The sequence below is a fragment of the Pituophis catenifer genome, unplaced genomic scaffold, assembly GCF_029215685.1.
Source record: "Pituophis catenifer annectens isolate HBS135680 unplaced genomic scaffold, rPitCat1.0.hap2 SCAF_7, whole genome shotgun sequence".
NCBI lineage: Eukaryota > Metazoa > Chordata > Lepidosauria > Squamata > Colubridae > Pituophis > Pituophis catenifer.
In genome coordinates this window covers 70,919,838-70,933,865 of record NW_027256887.1, presented here as the reverse complement: position 1 = coordinate 70,933,865, position 14,028 = coordinate 70,919,838, and the positions used below count along the sequence as shown (strand labels likewise).

The following is a 14,028-nucleotide window of genomic DNA, read 5'->3' as shown; positions in this document are numbered from 1 at the left end:
AGTGTTGTTGGATGGAATAGTAAATAATAGTAGAGGGAAGTGTAAGAAAGAAACTACATTTACAAACCTTTCCACGCCACAATGTAGTTTGGCTCGTTGTGCTGTGCCGTCAACCATCACACTTAGCTTAGTGCAACTGATAAGCAATCAGTTATAAACTATAAATTATAAATTATAAATAAGTTATAAACTTATAAATAAATAATAATAATATATATTTATAAATAAATTATAAATATAAATAAGTTATAAACTGATAAACAATCACCTAGCCTGACTAGGTGGCTCAGTGGCTAAGTGAGTTTGTCGATCAGAAAGGTCGACAGTTCGGCAGTTCGAATCCCTAGAACAGGTCTCCTGCGTGAGCAGCGGGTTGGACTAGATCAGGGGTCGGCAACCTTAAACACTCAAAGAGCCATTTGGATCTGTTTCCCACAGAAAAGAAAACACCGGGAGCCACAAAACCCTTTTGACATCTAAAATGAAGATAACACTGCATATATCATTTTTTACTTCTATGCTATATATAAAAAAACTATAATGTGTTGCATTTATGAAATCAATGAACTGCTGCAGAGTTTTATTTCTACATGCAACAAAAACATTTTGAACTAAAAAAAAGGATGGGTAAAAAAGCTCAATAAATCGCGTGCCAATGGGTGTCATACATTGGCAATTGTGACACATATTTTGAGCAACTGGGAGCCACACCAGAGGGATGAAAGAGTCACATGCAGCTCCAGAGCCATGGGTTGCAAACCCCTGGACTAGATGACCTCCAAGGTCCCTTCTGTTACTGTTACTGTTAGCAAAGTGGCTAAACTGAGTCTGGTTCAAAATGGGGTTAAATATGCTGAGTTCTCCATCCCTTAGCCTTCCATCTGTAACAAGAGAGGAGCTACTGACTTACTTTGTATGATTTTTGTCAGAAATAACATGAGATCATAGATGAGAAGCTTTCTGGTTACAGGGGGAAAAGCAGGGGTGAAATGCTCCCGGTTAGGACCGGATCACATGATCCAGTAGCGATGGAGGCGGGTGATTCAGAGAACCGGTAGCAAAAATCCCTGCCCCCCCTCCCGCATTGCCCAACTGAGCCACACAATCATCAGAGGCTTTTTTTTATTTTTAAAAGCATTTTTTCTACAACCTCTTCGGCCGAAGAGGTTATAGAAAAAATGCTTTTAAAAGTAAAAAGAAAGCCTCTGCCGATCAGGCAAGTCAGCTGGGATCGTCAGAGGCTTTAAAAGCATTTTTTTAAACAACCTCTTCAGCCGAAGAGGTTGTAGAAAAATGGTTTTAAAAGTTAAAAAAAAAAAAAGTTGGCCATGCCCACTCCGTCATATTACCCCCCACCAAGCCACGCCCACAGAACCGGTAGTAACAAAATTTACATTTCACCACTGGGGGAAAGTATAGTTAGAAGGGCTTGATCATCAGTCTCTTGATTTGTAAGCATCACTTAGGAGTGTGTGAGGTATCTTGGGAGATGGAGCCCCAAGAAAGCTCACCCTTATCCCCATTTCTCCTCCCTTTCAGATCTTGGGCTCCTATTTCTTTTTGTGTCCAAACATGCCTGAAGAAGTACTTTCTGCACTCTTTTATTTCCTTCCTGTCTTTCAGATTGGTAGGATTGGTTCTGCAATATCTCATGGGCTTCAGGGTCATTCCCCCCCCCTTTCCAAAGGGATTGTGTAAGAGACAATGAACTTTTTTTCTTACCATGGAAAAGTCCCTCCCTCCCTTTCTCTCTCCCCCACCCCCAATTTTGGCTTGTGGGCCTTAGCATAATGCCCTCTTAAGAAGCAGTGGAAGGGGAGAGGCCGAGAGCTGCTTTTTCAAAGCAAAGTGTGGGCAGCAGGAACCTTTTCTCTTCGTTTGCAGTGAATGTGGAGCAGAAGCCCTTTTCCACTGTAGCTGTAGAATAGAACTTACTTTAGCAAAAACAACTGTGACCTCAGCTAGCACCAATTATTCCTTAGAAAATCTTTAGAGACCCTATTCATCCTTGGCCTTTGCAGCAACACAGATTGCCTGCTGTTTGTCCTGGGAATGAGCTGAGCTTTTTTTTCTGTTGATCAAACAATATCACAAAATAGGCTTTCTGATTAATGTCCACTGCTGTGTCATCATCATAAAATCTCTCCACTGTCTCTTGTGCCTCCAAGAGATCGCACTGTATGTTTTGATAATCTCAAAAGAGGGGTTTGCTGATTTCCCCTGATAACTTTGATAATTCATTTTTACTGCTTTTGTTTGCTTGCTTGCTTGCTTTTTTTTAATATATATATAAAATGAAAGAAAAAAGAGAAGCAAATGTAACAAAACAAAATAGCACACGGATCAAATGTGGTATGTTTCAATTACTATATATAACTGTATGGTCTAGATTACTGTTCTTCTGTTTTAATGTTTGTGGAAGATATGGCATGGAATGGATAAATACATGCAGAGAAGTGAAGTGGTGGTGTAATTAGGAATGAAAGGGTTTACCATCGAAGGAAATTCCCTGACTTGTGGGATACCAAGGAAACCAATTTCTGGAGGAGCCAAGGATGGATCCCACCATGATAGTGGTAAGATAAAATCAATAAAATAGAGCTAGTTCTTCTGGATTTGCTTTTTGTATGAACTACCTTGAAAAGCTGACATCAGTTTGGTGAGTTTGAAATCTTACTAATCCAGTGTTTTCTTGAGATAAGGAGGGCTAAAGTGAGAAGACAATGCTTTTATGTTATAGCACTAATGCTAGAATATATTCCATGTTTTCCCCCAAATAAGACCGGGTTTTATATTAATTTTTGCTCCAAAAGATGCATTATGGCTTATTTTCCGGTTAGGTCTTAGTTTGGGGAAAATACAGTACTAAACACTTCCATCTGGTTGACAAACTTAACTGGGGCTTATTTTTGGGGTACGGCTTATATTACAAGCATCCTGAAAAATCATGCTAGGGTTTATATTCCGGTTGGGTCTTATTTTGGGGGAAACAGAATATATATTAGAGTACACCCTATCTTGTTGGCCTTCCATAAGGCAGTTAAAATAAAATTATTCCTGAACAATTTTTGTAACAGTCATCTTACCGTTACATTATTTAATCTGAGTTGTGTTTTGTTGTTGAACTGGTTGTTCATTCATTCATTCATTCATTTATTCATTCATTCATTCAGTTTCTATAGCTACCCATCTCAACTAATGACTCTGGCCATTTATTATGAATTGGTGGCATATAAATGAAATTGATGGCATATAAATTTCAGAATAAATGTGTCAGAGTATGAATTGTTGCAATGTAACTTGTGAATGCATATGAAAGTAGGAGTCTGAAGCCTCTTGATAATTTTGTTATTCTCCAGTGAATGGTGATAAAGAACAAATCAGGGATGAGTTTGGAGAAAATTGTACAATATTGTGAATGAATGAGGGAACATGTCCCATTACATGACATGAAAGGATATATGGGGATGATGTAGGAGAGCTAGAAAAGAAAAATTGGTTGTTTAGAATCACAATGTTTTGTGGTTTGTTCAGAATACATGATTTGAGTATGAATCTTGTGTGCTCACATCAAGGAAGAATGATACAAAAATAATACAATTAAGAGAATTAGTATAGGATACAAGTGTAAGAGAGGTTTTGAATGTTAGATAGACTATTATTTGGGGGAAGAAAAAGTGAATCATTGGGATAAAAAAGTAGGCAGGAAATAAAAGTGAAAAAGTAGATGAATTTATAATGAAAGTATAAATGTAATAGTCTACCAGAATGAATTAAAAAGTCAAACATTGTGAATATGTTGAAAAATTGTAGGTCTACAGATGATATACCAGAGAAATGTTATGAGAGTAAAATAGAGTACAAAAGGTATAACTGCCTGACTTTATTATTTGTGTGAATTGTGCATCTGTGTCTTGACAATTGGAAGAATGCTGTTATTGTTCTCCTATCCAAAAGGAAAGGTAGCAAGCAGGGCTGTTTTAACGCATGATGGGCACTTGCCCGTGGGCCAGTGGTCCGGCTCACACGAGCCGGTAGTGCCAGTGGCATGTGGTTTAGCAAACCGGTAGTGGCAGCAGTGCGAGGCTCCGCCCACCCATCCGGACATCATTACTTCCTGATTGTAACCCATTTTTGACCCTCTGGGCATGCGCAGAAGGCTTTGCGCATGCCCAGAGGCTCAAAAATCGGACATGACGATGGCGTGTGCACTTCCGAACTGGTAGGGAAGGTAAGTAGATTTCACTTCTTTCGTGGGCCCCACGAGCATACTAATCTGTGTATGTTAACCCTTTCCTGCACCTTGTATCATACAAATACAGCAACTGTATGGCTTACTGAGTATTATTGTGTTTTTCACGCCTCGTGTATTGTTCAAATGTTTATCATGTTGATTAGTTGTTGCTGCACAGCATGTTTTTAATGTTTCAACACCAATTTTGTTGGAAGGGCCAATAAAATAAATACATGTTTAATTTTATTGACCATTTACATTTTTATTCCTGTGAGTAGTTGTTGCAGGGGCCCCAGTACACTGCTTTGCCCATAATGCTGTTAAGACGGACCTGGTAGCAAGTGTGAATGCAAATGTTACAAGAGACTCACTTTGCTAAGTATACCTGGGAAACTGCCAAAATTCTGACCGAAGCTGTTGAAAGATTTTCCAGCTCTGATTCGATTATGTCTTTTAAAGTATTCTCTGGAGTCTGTCAATCTCCCTCCTGTGCTATTGGAGATTTCAAAAGAAGTTAGTGCAACATTTTCTCCCAATCAACAAACAGTATGCCCATCATTCAATGGCTAAAAGACATCCATTTCACACTTTCAGCAACCAGGAAGAAAATCTACAAAAATCAAATTAACCCTTCGAGCAACGTTTGGCTCTGTAAAAGATGCTGTGCTATGAATTGTATTGTTGCTTGGACAGAAAGTATTCCTTCAATCTATGGCAGGAGTCTGCAACCTTAAAAACTCAAAGAGCCATTTGGACCTGTTTTCCACAGAAAAGAAAAGACCGGGAACCACAAAACCTGGGTGGGCGTGGCCAACTCGATGTTACTCACTTCGACCAGTCACATGACCCCCTAGCCACACCTACCCAGTAGGTCTTTAGGACAGAGAACCAGTTGTTAAAAAACACCGGGAGCCACAAAACCCTTTTGACATCTCTCTCTCCCTCCCTCTCTCCCCCACTCTCTTTCCCCCTCTCTCTGTATTTCACTATGTCTCTCTCTCACCCCCTTTCTCTGTATCTCTCTGTCTCTGCCCTGGCCGCTTCTCCATCCCCTGCAGTCACCCTTACTTTCTCAGGCCAGGCGAGGAGTGACTGGGAAGGGAGGGCGAGGGGCAGGGCCAGCCAGTGGTGGGATCACCTGACAGGGAGCCACAGCAGAGAGCCCAAAGAGCCGCATGTGGCTCCAGAACCGCAGGTTGCTGACACCCGATCTATGGTATTTTAATAGGTTTGCCTGCCAGGTTCAGCTCTCCAAACACTGACAAAATAGGAAGACATATGTAGCCTCTTCAGAGTAGCAAATTACGAGTTCACAACATTGACTGTTACTACATTACAGCCCTGTTCATTCATACAGCATACTTAGCCAGGTCTTGGAGCTGAGGGGTAAAGCAGGATTTCAAAACTCAAGTTATCTGAGGCAGTCATCTAACCTTGAGAGATTAATGTTAGCTTCAAGAACATCTAGGCTTGTTTGAGCTAAATTAACTCCCCCATGTTCTCTCCAATTACTTATCTGAAGAGTAACTGATCCTTATAATAACCACGAGTGAGATGAAATTCTGTCAAGGTCCTGCAAAGATCCTTCAGTTTCCTAGGCTCTCTGTCTCAGTGGACATTTGGATTTACACACAAAAACATCTCTGCAGCCCTTCAGGGAGAAAAAAATAGGTATAAATGGGTGTTGAAAGGTTGGTACAATTATCATTCCTCTATTGTTATAATAGTCTGGAAGATTCCCCTCCCTACTTACAGTAAACAGACTCAAGACAAGGCAATCTTGAGGTTCTTTCTCACTTTCTCACCTCTTTCTGGGCTAAGCCATATGAAGAACGGCTGCAGATTTTGGATCTAGCTTAGGGGTCTCCAACCTTGGCAACTTTAAGACTTGTGGACTTCCAACTCCCAGAATTCCTCAGCCAGTTGCCAAGGTTGGAGACCCCTGAGCTAGCTAGTCTAAAGAAAAGAAGAATTAGGGGTAACATGATAGTATTTCAGTATTTGAGGGGCTGCCGCAAAGAAGAGGGGGTCAAATTATTCTCCAAAGCACTCCAAAGAGGGCAGGACAAGAAATAATGGTTGGAAACTGATCAAAGAGAGAGGCAACCTGGAATTAGGGAGAAACTTCCTAACTCTGAGAACAATTAACCAGTGGAACAGCTGGCCTTCAGAAATCATGGTTGCTCCATCACTGGAGGTTTTTAAGAAGAAACTGGACAGTCACTTGTCTGAGATTGTATAGGTTCTCCTGCCTGAGCAGGAGGTTGGATTAGAAGACCTCCAAGGTCCCTTCCAGCTCTATTCTATTCTAATTCTTATTCTTATTCTAATCCAATGTTTTCATAATAGCTTCTCTGGCATTTTCCCCCCTGAAGTTTACATTTATACTTCTCTATGACCCCCTCCCCCTAAAGGATGCCTGGAAAGAAGCCATTCTCTTTAGCGAGGAAAATAGAAAAACCCCACCGAGATACATCTAGCACTGATTAATATGATGTCATTTATTGTGTTAGTGAATAGATGCAATCTGATCTTTTCACATAAAAGAAGGGAGGGCCCAACTCTCTGCATAGAAAATGTGGGAAAAACAGGCAAGAACATTGCTGCCTTAAAATTGCCTATATGTCACAACTGATGCTGGAACGGTTGTGTTTTTTACATTTATTTTCCTTCTAACAAATCCAGATAGTTCTTAACACCGATTCATTCAGCAACTCAATGTTATGACATCACTAACCAAAGGATCCTCATATTTTCAGCATCCCTGTGATCACGTGTTTGTGATTCAGGTGATTGGTGATTGATTTGCAATTATAACATCACAACATCCTGTGGCCACATGATCACCAATTTGCAACTTTCCCTGCTTTCTCTCAGAAACAAAGTCAATGGGAAAGCCATCAGGAGGTTGCAAATGGTAATCGCTTTACTGTGGAATGCTGCAACCACATAGAATTCATCTAATAATGGCAACTGGGACTCTCAGAACTGTTACCATGCCTTATGATTACATTGCTTAGAAAGAAAGTGTTTGGTTCCAATTACCATCAATGAGCAAGGACTACCTGTACTTTTAATGGGAGCTCTAAGCATCATTTTGTTTGGATTCACAGCTCCCAATCCAAATTGCAAAGAGGAAATTCTGGCAAGATGCAGTCATTGCTTCCAAGCATTTTTAGAAGGAATTCTTGAGTGCAGTTGGTTTACAGGGCAACTACCGCCTATGGAATTATGGGGTGATAACATACTGTAGGTAGCCTAGGCCTTTGTATATGCCCAGACAGCTTCGACTGTAACCTAGAGCAGGGCTGTCAAACTCAAGTCCTGGGGGCTGGATCCGGCCCATGGGGTGCTTAGAGCTGGCCCATAGGGCCACCCTGGAAATAGCAAAGGACTGGTCTGCAGTGCCTCTGCCAGCGAAAATGGAGCTTGGAACTCTGGCAGAGGGTTGCAGGAAGCTGTCGCAGCCAAAACAGAGCTAGGGAGCCTGTTTTTGCTGGCAGAGTTTTTGCTCGGGCCATCACAGGCACTCCTGACACGAGTGACATCAAGCTGGCCATGCCCCCGCCCCCAGGTCAAGCAACCTTGATGCAGCCCTCAATGAAATAAAGTTTGACACCCCTGACCTAGAGGTATTAACTGACTGTTGTGGTCCGCCAGCAGCCTGTGGACCTGGCAGCAGAGTCAGACAGTGAGGAGGCTGGGGAGAACAATAGGCTAGTCCTGGAGTCAGGGGAAGGCCCGGACGAGGGCTCTGCATCGGAGATGGGGCCAGGGTCATCTGGGAGTGATGCGCGGACTCCAGAGCCTCCAGAGGCAGACAGCAGAGAGGCAGAGGAACAGGAGGAACCTGTTCCTAGTGCACGCATGTGAAGAGCTGCCAGAAGGCAAGAGCAGCTGAAGCAAAAAGGACGACTTGGGAGTAAGGCCAGAAGATGATTGGCCCCTCCCATAAGGCTTAAAAGAGCAGCAACTAGTTCTTGGGTTCTTTGTAGAAAAGCAACGTTGATTCCAGTGCTTCTTGTCAGTGTCTCTTGAACTTTGTGGGGGTTTTGCCAAGAAAAGCCTTTGGCAGGTTGCCAAAGACATCAAAGGTTGGTTATAAGGCTGTAGGACTGATTATGAAGAATTTGTTTTGGACTAAGCTGAAAATGAATTAATTCTCAGCTGTTTTAATAAAATAAGTTTGTTGAGGACTGAATTGTGTTTGCTAATCACTACGTGGGCCTCGGTCACAACATTGACTCAAAGAATCACCTTTAACCACAAGATGGATGACAGATAAATCAGCTAAATAAAATGCAAATTAAATTTCTGCTTGAAACATATAGAAAAACAAAGACATAAGACCTAAATTTTTCGAAAGCCAAAGCCCAGAGAGGTAAATACCGTAACAGATTCAGTGTTGTGGCCTGCCGGCAGCCAGCAGAGCTGCAGCAGAGTCAGACAATGAGGAGGTTGGGGAGGAACCTGGGCCAGTCCTGGGGGCTGGGGAAAGCTTGGACGAGGACTCTGCATTGAAGGCAGAGAGGGAGCTAGACAGCAGTGAGGCAGAGGAACAGCTGGAGCCCATTCCCAGTGTGCATGCGCTGGACTGCCAGAAGACAAGAACAACTCAGAAAGCAGGGTCGACTCGGGAGTAAAGCCACACTTTGGAGTGATTGTCCCCTCCCATAGGAAATAAAAGAGGAGCGAACAGGGAGTGGGCTTTTGTTCATTCCGTGACTCTGAGAGACTCTGTGCCAAGTTTTGCCTTGTACTGTGGTTGGAAACAAGTTACGTGGCAGCTTACCAAACGAGATAAGGTGTGTTGAGAAATATACCTTTGAAAAACTGGTTTGGACAAACCTTGCTGACTGCGAATGAATGTAATTCACAGTCGTGTAAATAAAAGAGATTTTGCCGGGATCTATTCCTGCCGCCTGCTTGTTAAGGGAGCCTCGGTCAGAACATTCAAGAAGAATCCATGAATATAGTACAGTAGTGAATTTTCCATCCAGAGTTCAGCCAGGTAATTCAAGGAGAGTTCAGACAGAGTGATGGATTCCTGCTTAACCTAGACTCTGGGTCAACTGGCCCAGCCTGCACCAATATCTCTTTGAGTGCCCCTTTTCTCAAAGCACCCTCTTCTGTAAACTCCCAAAGTACAGGCTGAGAATCTGTTTAGTTTCTGAGTCTGAAGAATCAGACTGAACTCATTAACATAGTTTTACAACTATAATTGAAATGGGAGCACTTTATGTCAGCGTTGGCAGCAAACTTTCCTACCCTCCCCAGAAGGGGAATAGGATTCAAAAGCAATGGGGAGAAGGGAGGCTGGATTTTTTTTAAAAAAACTCAAAGATTACATGATCCTAATCAAATGTTGATTACTGTCTTATCTTCATTGTTTTAAATGGCACTCTGTTTCCTAAAAACAATTTCTACATGGGTAACAGGGCAGTTAAAAAATCTGTTTCTAACATTCCTTCTGAGCCTAATCGCTATCCCTGGCTTTTAATTAACATAGCTCTTTTTCCAGTCTGTGGGCCCCAGATATGATTGTGCTAAGGATGATGGGACTGAAACAGTCGACCACCCAGAACAAATCGAGTTGGGGAAAAAGTGTTTTCATAGAAAGCAGCATAAATAACTACTGAATAATTATAGCTTCTCAAAAGCTGGTCTTCGAAGAAGGGTATTCATACCCTTGGTATGAATTTAGGGATCTTATTTTCACCCTATTTTATTGAATAAATCACAATTGTCTGAACATATAGATATGTAAAAAAAAGTATCCACTGCAAATTGCAGGACAAAGCACCCAGCTTTTTACATGCTGTTCTATGTATTTCCTCCTAGGTGGCCTGCAGCTATGCCAGTTGCTAACACGATGACGGGGAGCAGTGTCCCCAATGTGGAGAATAAGCCTGAAGACATTATTTGCAAAACAATTGAGAGGTAAATATTCTTAATATTCTGTTTGTGCTGATTTCCAAGTGAGGGAAGGGTTTAATGCCCAGTCACTTACAACTGCTTGAAGTTACGACAGACTCCCTGATAGTTACTTACAACCTTTCTTCGAAGTTATGACTGACACAACACACACACACACACACACACACACACACACACACACACACATACACACACACACACACACACCCTGCAGTCATGTAGTCATATTTTGGGTGCTTGACAATTGGCTCACATTTCCAGTCATTTATGTTACCTCATGGTCACACGATAGCATTTATGATGTTTTTTTGCTGGCAAAAAATGACCATTTGAGAACATGGATTCCCCTTAACTATCATGGTTTTCTTAACAGCTGCAGGGATTCAAGTTACAACCATTGTAAAAATAGTCATAAAACTGAGTCAGGGCACATGAGTCACTTAATGACTACCATGACTTACAACCAAAGATTCTAGCTCAATTGTGGTTCTAAGTCAAGGGCTACTATACTTACTTCCTCCCTCCACTTTTTTTGTTCAAAGATACTTTGAACATATTTTCAACTTTGTCAGAAACAGGCACAGATAATTGAATAGGTTCCTGCACTTTACAAGTGCATTCTTGACCTCACTTTCACTAAGGCGCTAGTGGGGGATTTATTTTATTGTTTTGCATGGGGATAGGGGATATCTGATCTCCATATTTATTTCTGCTTTACTGTCATTAAATTTAAAAGAGAGTCAAATTTATTCATTTTTTTTTTAACCAAGAGCCTGATCTAGATTTTGGAAGCTTTTCTAGAAATACAAGCCCTCGTATTTCAGTACTAGACAAACACATGTCTGTCTCGGGCCTTTTGTTACATTAATATGTTTTAACTACATGTGCTAAATTGATCTTTTTCTGTTATTCTGAAGCAGCTTTTATTGTTCATATTTAGGTGTGAAACAAACCCCTTATATATTCTAAGCTGTAAAAATAGTCATTTTGCATATAATTTTGTATGTTATAAATAGGACATAAATCTTAAAAATGTAATAATAGGTAAAATAAATTGCCATTTTAAAATCTCTCTTGTTTAATATTCCCTCCTTTCAATATATTAACTTGAGGATAAGATTTTAAGAAACTCTCAGCACTGTATTCATCTCTGGAGCTACATATCATTAGTTTAGCCTCAGGTAATAAACTGTTAAGCAGAAAGGTTTTCAGTCTAGCTTAAACATACATTTGAAGTCCCTGTGCTCTAGTTATTATGTGTAAAAGCATGAGTAGTGTCCATACAAATATTTTTTTAAAAGAGATAACCCATTTAGGATAGTAGTGGGTTTCAAAAATTTTGGTACCGTTTTGGTGGGTGTGGCTAGGTGGGGAGCATGTGACTGAGTGGGCATGGCCAACTTGACATCACTCACACACACACCCATTCAGTCACATGACACACACACACCCCCACCTAGCACGCCCACAGGAAAAGATAGGAAAATTTTTGGAATTTCCACCTATCTACCCCCGCCCTGCCTTCACCAGTCACCCGTTTTCCCTCCTTTAGCAGCCCTGGCCCTAGCCCCACTTCCTCCACATCCACCGCCTCTTTGTTCGGGCTGCTTACTTTCCGCGGCGGCTGGTCCAGAGTCTGGAAGGCAAGCTGACCGGAGTTTTCAGCAGCCCCCATCCAGCCACCACAAAGCGGCTGGCAAAGAAGCCTCCCACAGGCTGCCGAAAAGTACCGGAGTCATGGAAAAAGCTGCTGCTGTGCCATCACCGCCATGTTCTTCACCCATGAGCATCCCATTTGACTTGCAAGGCAATGAGATGCGCATGCTCAAAAGAATATGGCAGTGATGAACATGGTGTGCGACCAGGGGTCTGGTTCAGGGACATGGCCAGCCGGCCATTGCTACCAATTCGGCGACCTTGGCCAAATTTCCGCCAGCGGTTCACATGAACCGGTGCAAATTGACTGAATACCACCTCTGATCTAGTGCCTCAAAACTAAGATGTTACCTAGGATGGCTTTTCAGAAAGGAGGGTTTTTTGAGTAGTTTCCAGATGCACTCAGGTTAATCAGCTAATATAGGGAAGGGGGGAAAATACCAAATAGTTTTATGTTGACAAATGAGAAATGTATTTATATTGGTGTGAGCTTTGGTGTGTTCAAACAAATGGATTTATGCAAGAATATTGCTTTAAGGTGTTACTGAACACTTTGGTAAATAAATGACGTGTGCTTGATGTTCATGTTTTACTGAAAAGATAGAAAAGCACTCCTCTTTGCAGATAAATTTAGATCAGTGGGAAGACACTAAAAAAAATTGCAGGAAAAACGAATAATTTTACACTCCTGTATCTTTTAAGTTAAAGTGTTATACATTTAATATTGAACTAACTATTAAATCCAGCTCATGACATTGTACTGAATGATGAATGCCAACCTGTACAATTCTTCTGACCCTTGCCCTTTTTGCCTAGGATCAGGTTTGCAAGTCTAAATAATCCAGCTGCAAAAACAACATTTTGGGGTGGGCTTTCAAAGCATAATTGGTCGAAGAGTGTTGCCTTCCCAGCCAAGCTACTGCCGAAAGCAGAACTAGATTCCGTGGCAGAGAGCTCACTGAAAACCATAGAGAAATTGATGCTGGATCCAAGACTGGACTGTTTTCAGCAGAATATGCTAAGCCCCAAGATGATCATCGGAGATCCCTCAGTAGATCTCAACGTGCGGGAAAGCAGCAGGATTCTAAGGAAGCAAATGGGTGGCTTTCAGAATCTTCGGTCCGTTGGGAAAGTCAGCTTGAAAAACAAGCCTTTAAGTATCAAGGACAAGATTTCAGAATGGGAAGGAAAAAAGGAAATTCCAGCTCCGGTGTCCCTGTGGAAGGAGGAGGACCAAAGTATTAAAGAGGAACCCAGTCCAATTTTGGGTGTAATGGAGAAGATGGCTAGGAATAGTGTTGCAATGAGAGATGTGGATAATAAGAGGCTCCCAAATTACAAGGGGCCAAGCAAGGAGGATGAGAGGCAAGTTGGAACTTTTAAAAACGCTGGGCAGCATGTTGTAAGGAAAGCTGATGTGAAATCAAGGGAGGAAGAATGTAATTTCAATGTGGGTAAATGTACTGAGTTGAAGGACAGTAAGAAGGAAATCCAGAAGGAGAACTTGTCTGTCTTGAGTCAAGTCAAGAAGCTGGAGCAGGCCTTGAAGTGTGGGTCAGCTGAAGCCCAACCCCAGCTACCAGGTACTTACTATTCTCCACATTGTCTGCAAGAGAAGACAGGTGAGGATCAGGAGCCCTCTGAAGGCCAGGAAAGTACCAATCGCCTAGAAGTAAGTAAGTGGCTCCTTGGCTTGGATACTGAAGCCAGAGAACCAATCTTTGGGACTTTGGAAGAGGTGAAAGCATCGTGTGTGAAATGCAGATCTCGCAATGAAGAAAATGTGTACATGGAGCCTGGCTTGCCAGAGAAGAAACCTTTTATCAATCCGCTTCCTAAGCCTCGACGGACTTTCAAACATGAAGGTGAAGAGGGGTGGATTCTGCCTGCTCGGAATAAGAGACTCCTACCCCCTCTCCCTTCTATTCCACCCCCTCCTCTGCCTTCTTCACCTCCCCCCTCAGCCATTAGTAGAAGGCTGAGGAACGGAAAGCTTAAGGCTAACGCAGATCACAGGTATTACTGTATATTTATTTTATCTGTTTCTCTTGATTCTTTTTAATGAACAATATAATCTTGTATGTATTCTGCTACATAAAATGGGGATATACTTCTATTAAATTTATTTATACCATGCTAGTGGGACTAAGAGAATGAATCAAAAACTTCATGAACAGATAGATTTTGAGGAGGGATTTGGA

At 41.8% G+C, this 14,028-nt stretch overlaps 1 protein-coding gene across 1 annotated transcript in view; it reads left to right on the top strand.

The window, feature by feature from the left end:
• DENND2A (DENN domain containing 2A) overlaps nucleotides 1-14,028 on the top strand; it is a 77,961-nt gene that overhangs the window by 25,743 nt on the left and 38,190 nt on the right. Inside the window, exons 2-3 of the mRNA XM_070946651.1 lie at nucleotides 10,076-10,174; nucleotides 12,644-13,843. Coding sequence (XP_070802752.1) covers nucleotides 10,089-10,174; nucleotides 12,644-13,843 — 1,286 coding nt within the window. The 5' untranslated portion in view covers nucleotides 10,076-10,088. The remainder of the gene's footprint in view (nucleotides 1-10,075; nucleotides 10,175-12,643; nucleotides 13,844-14,028) is intronic.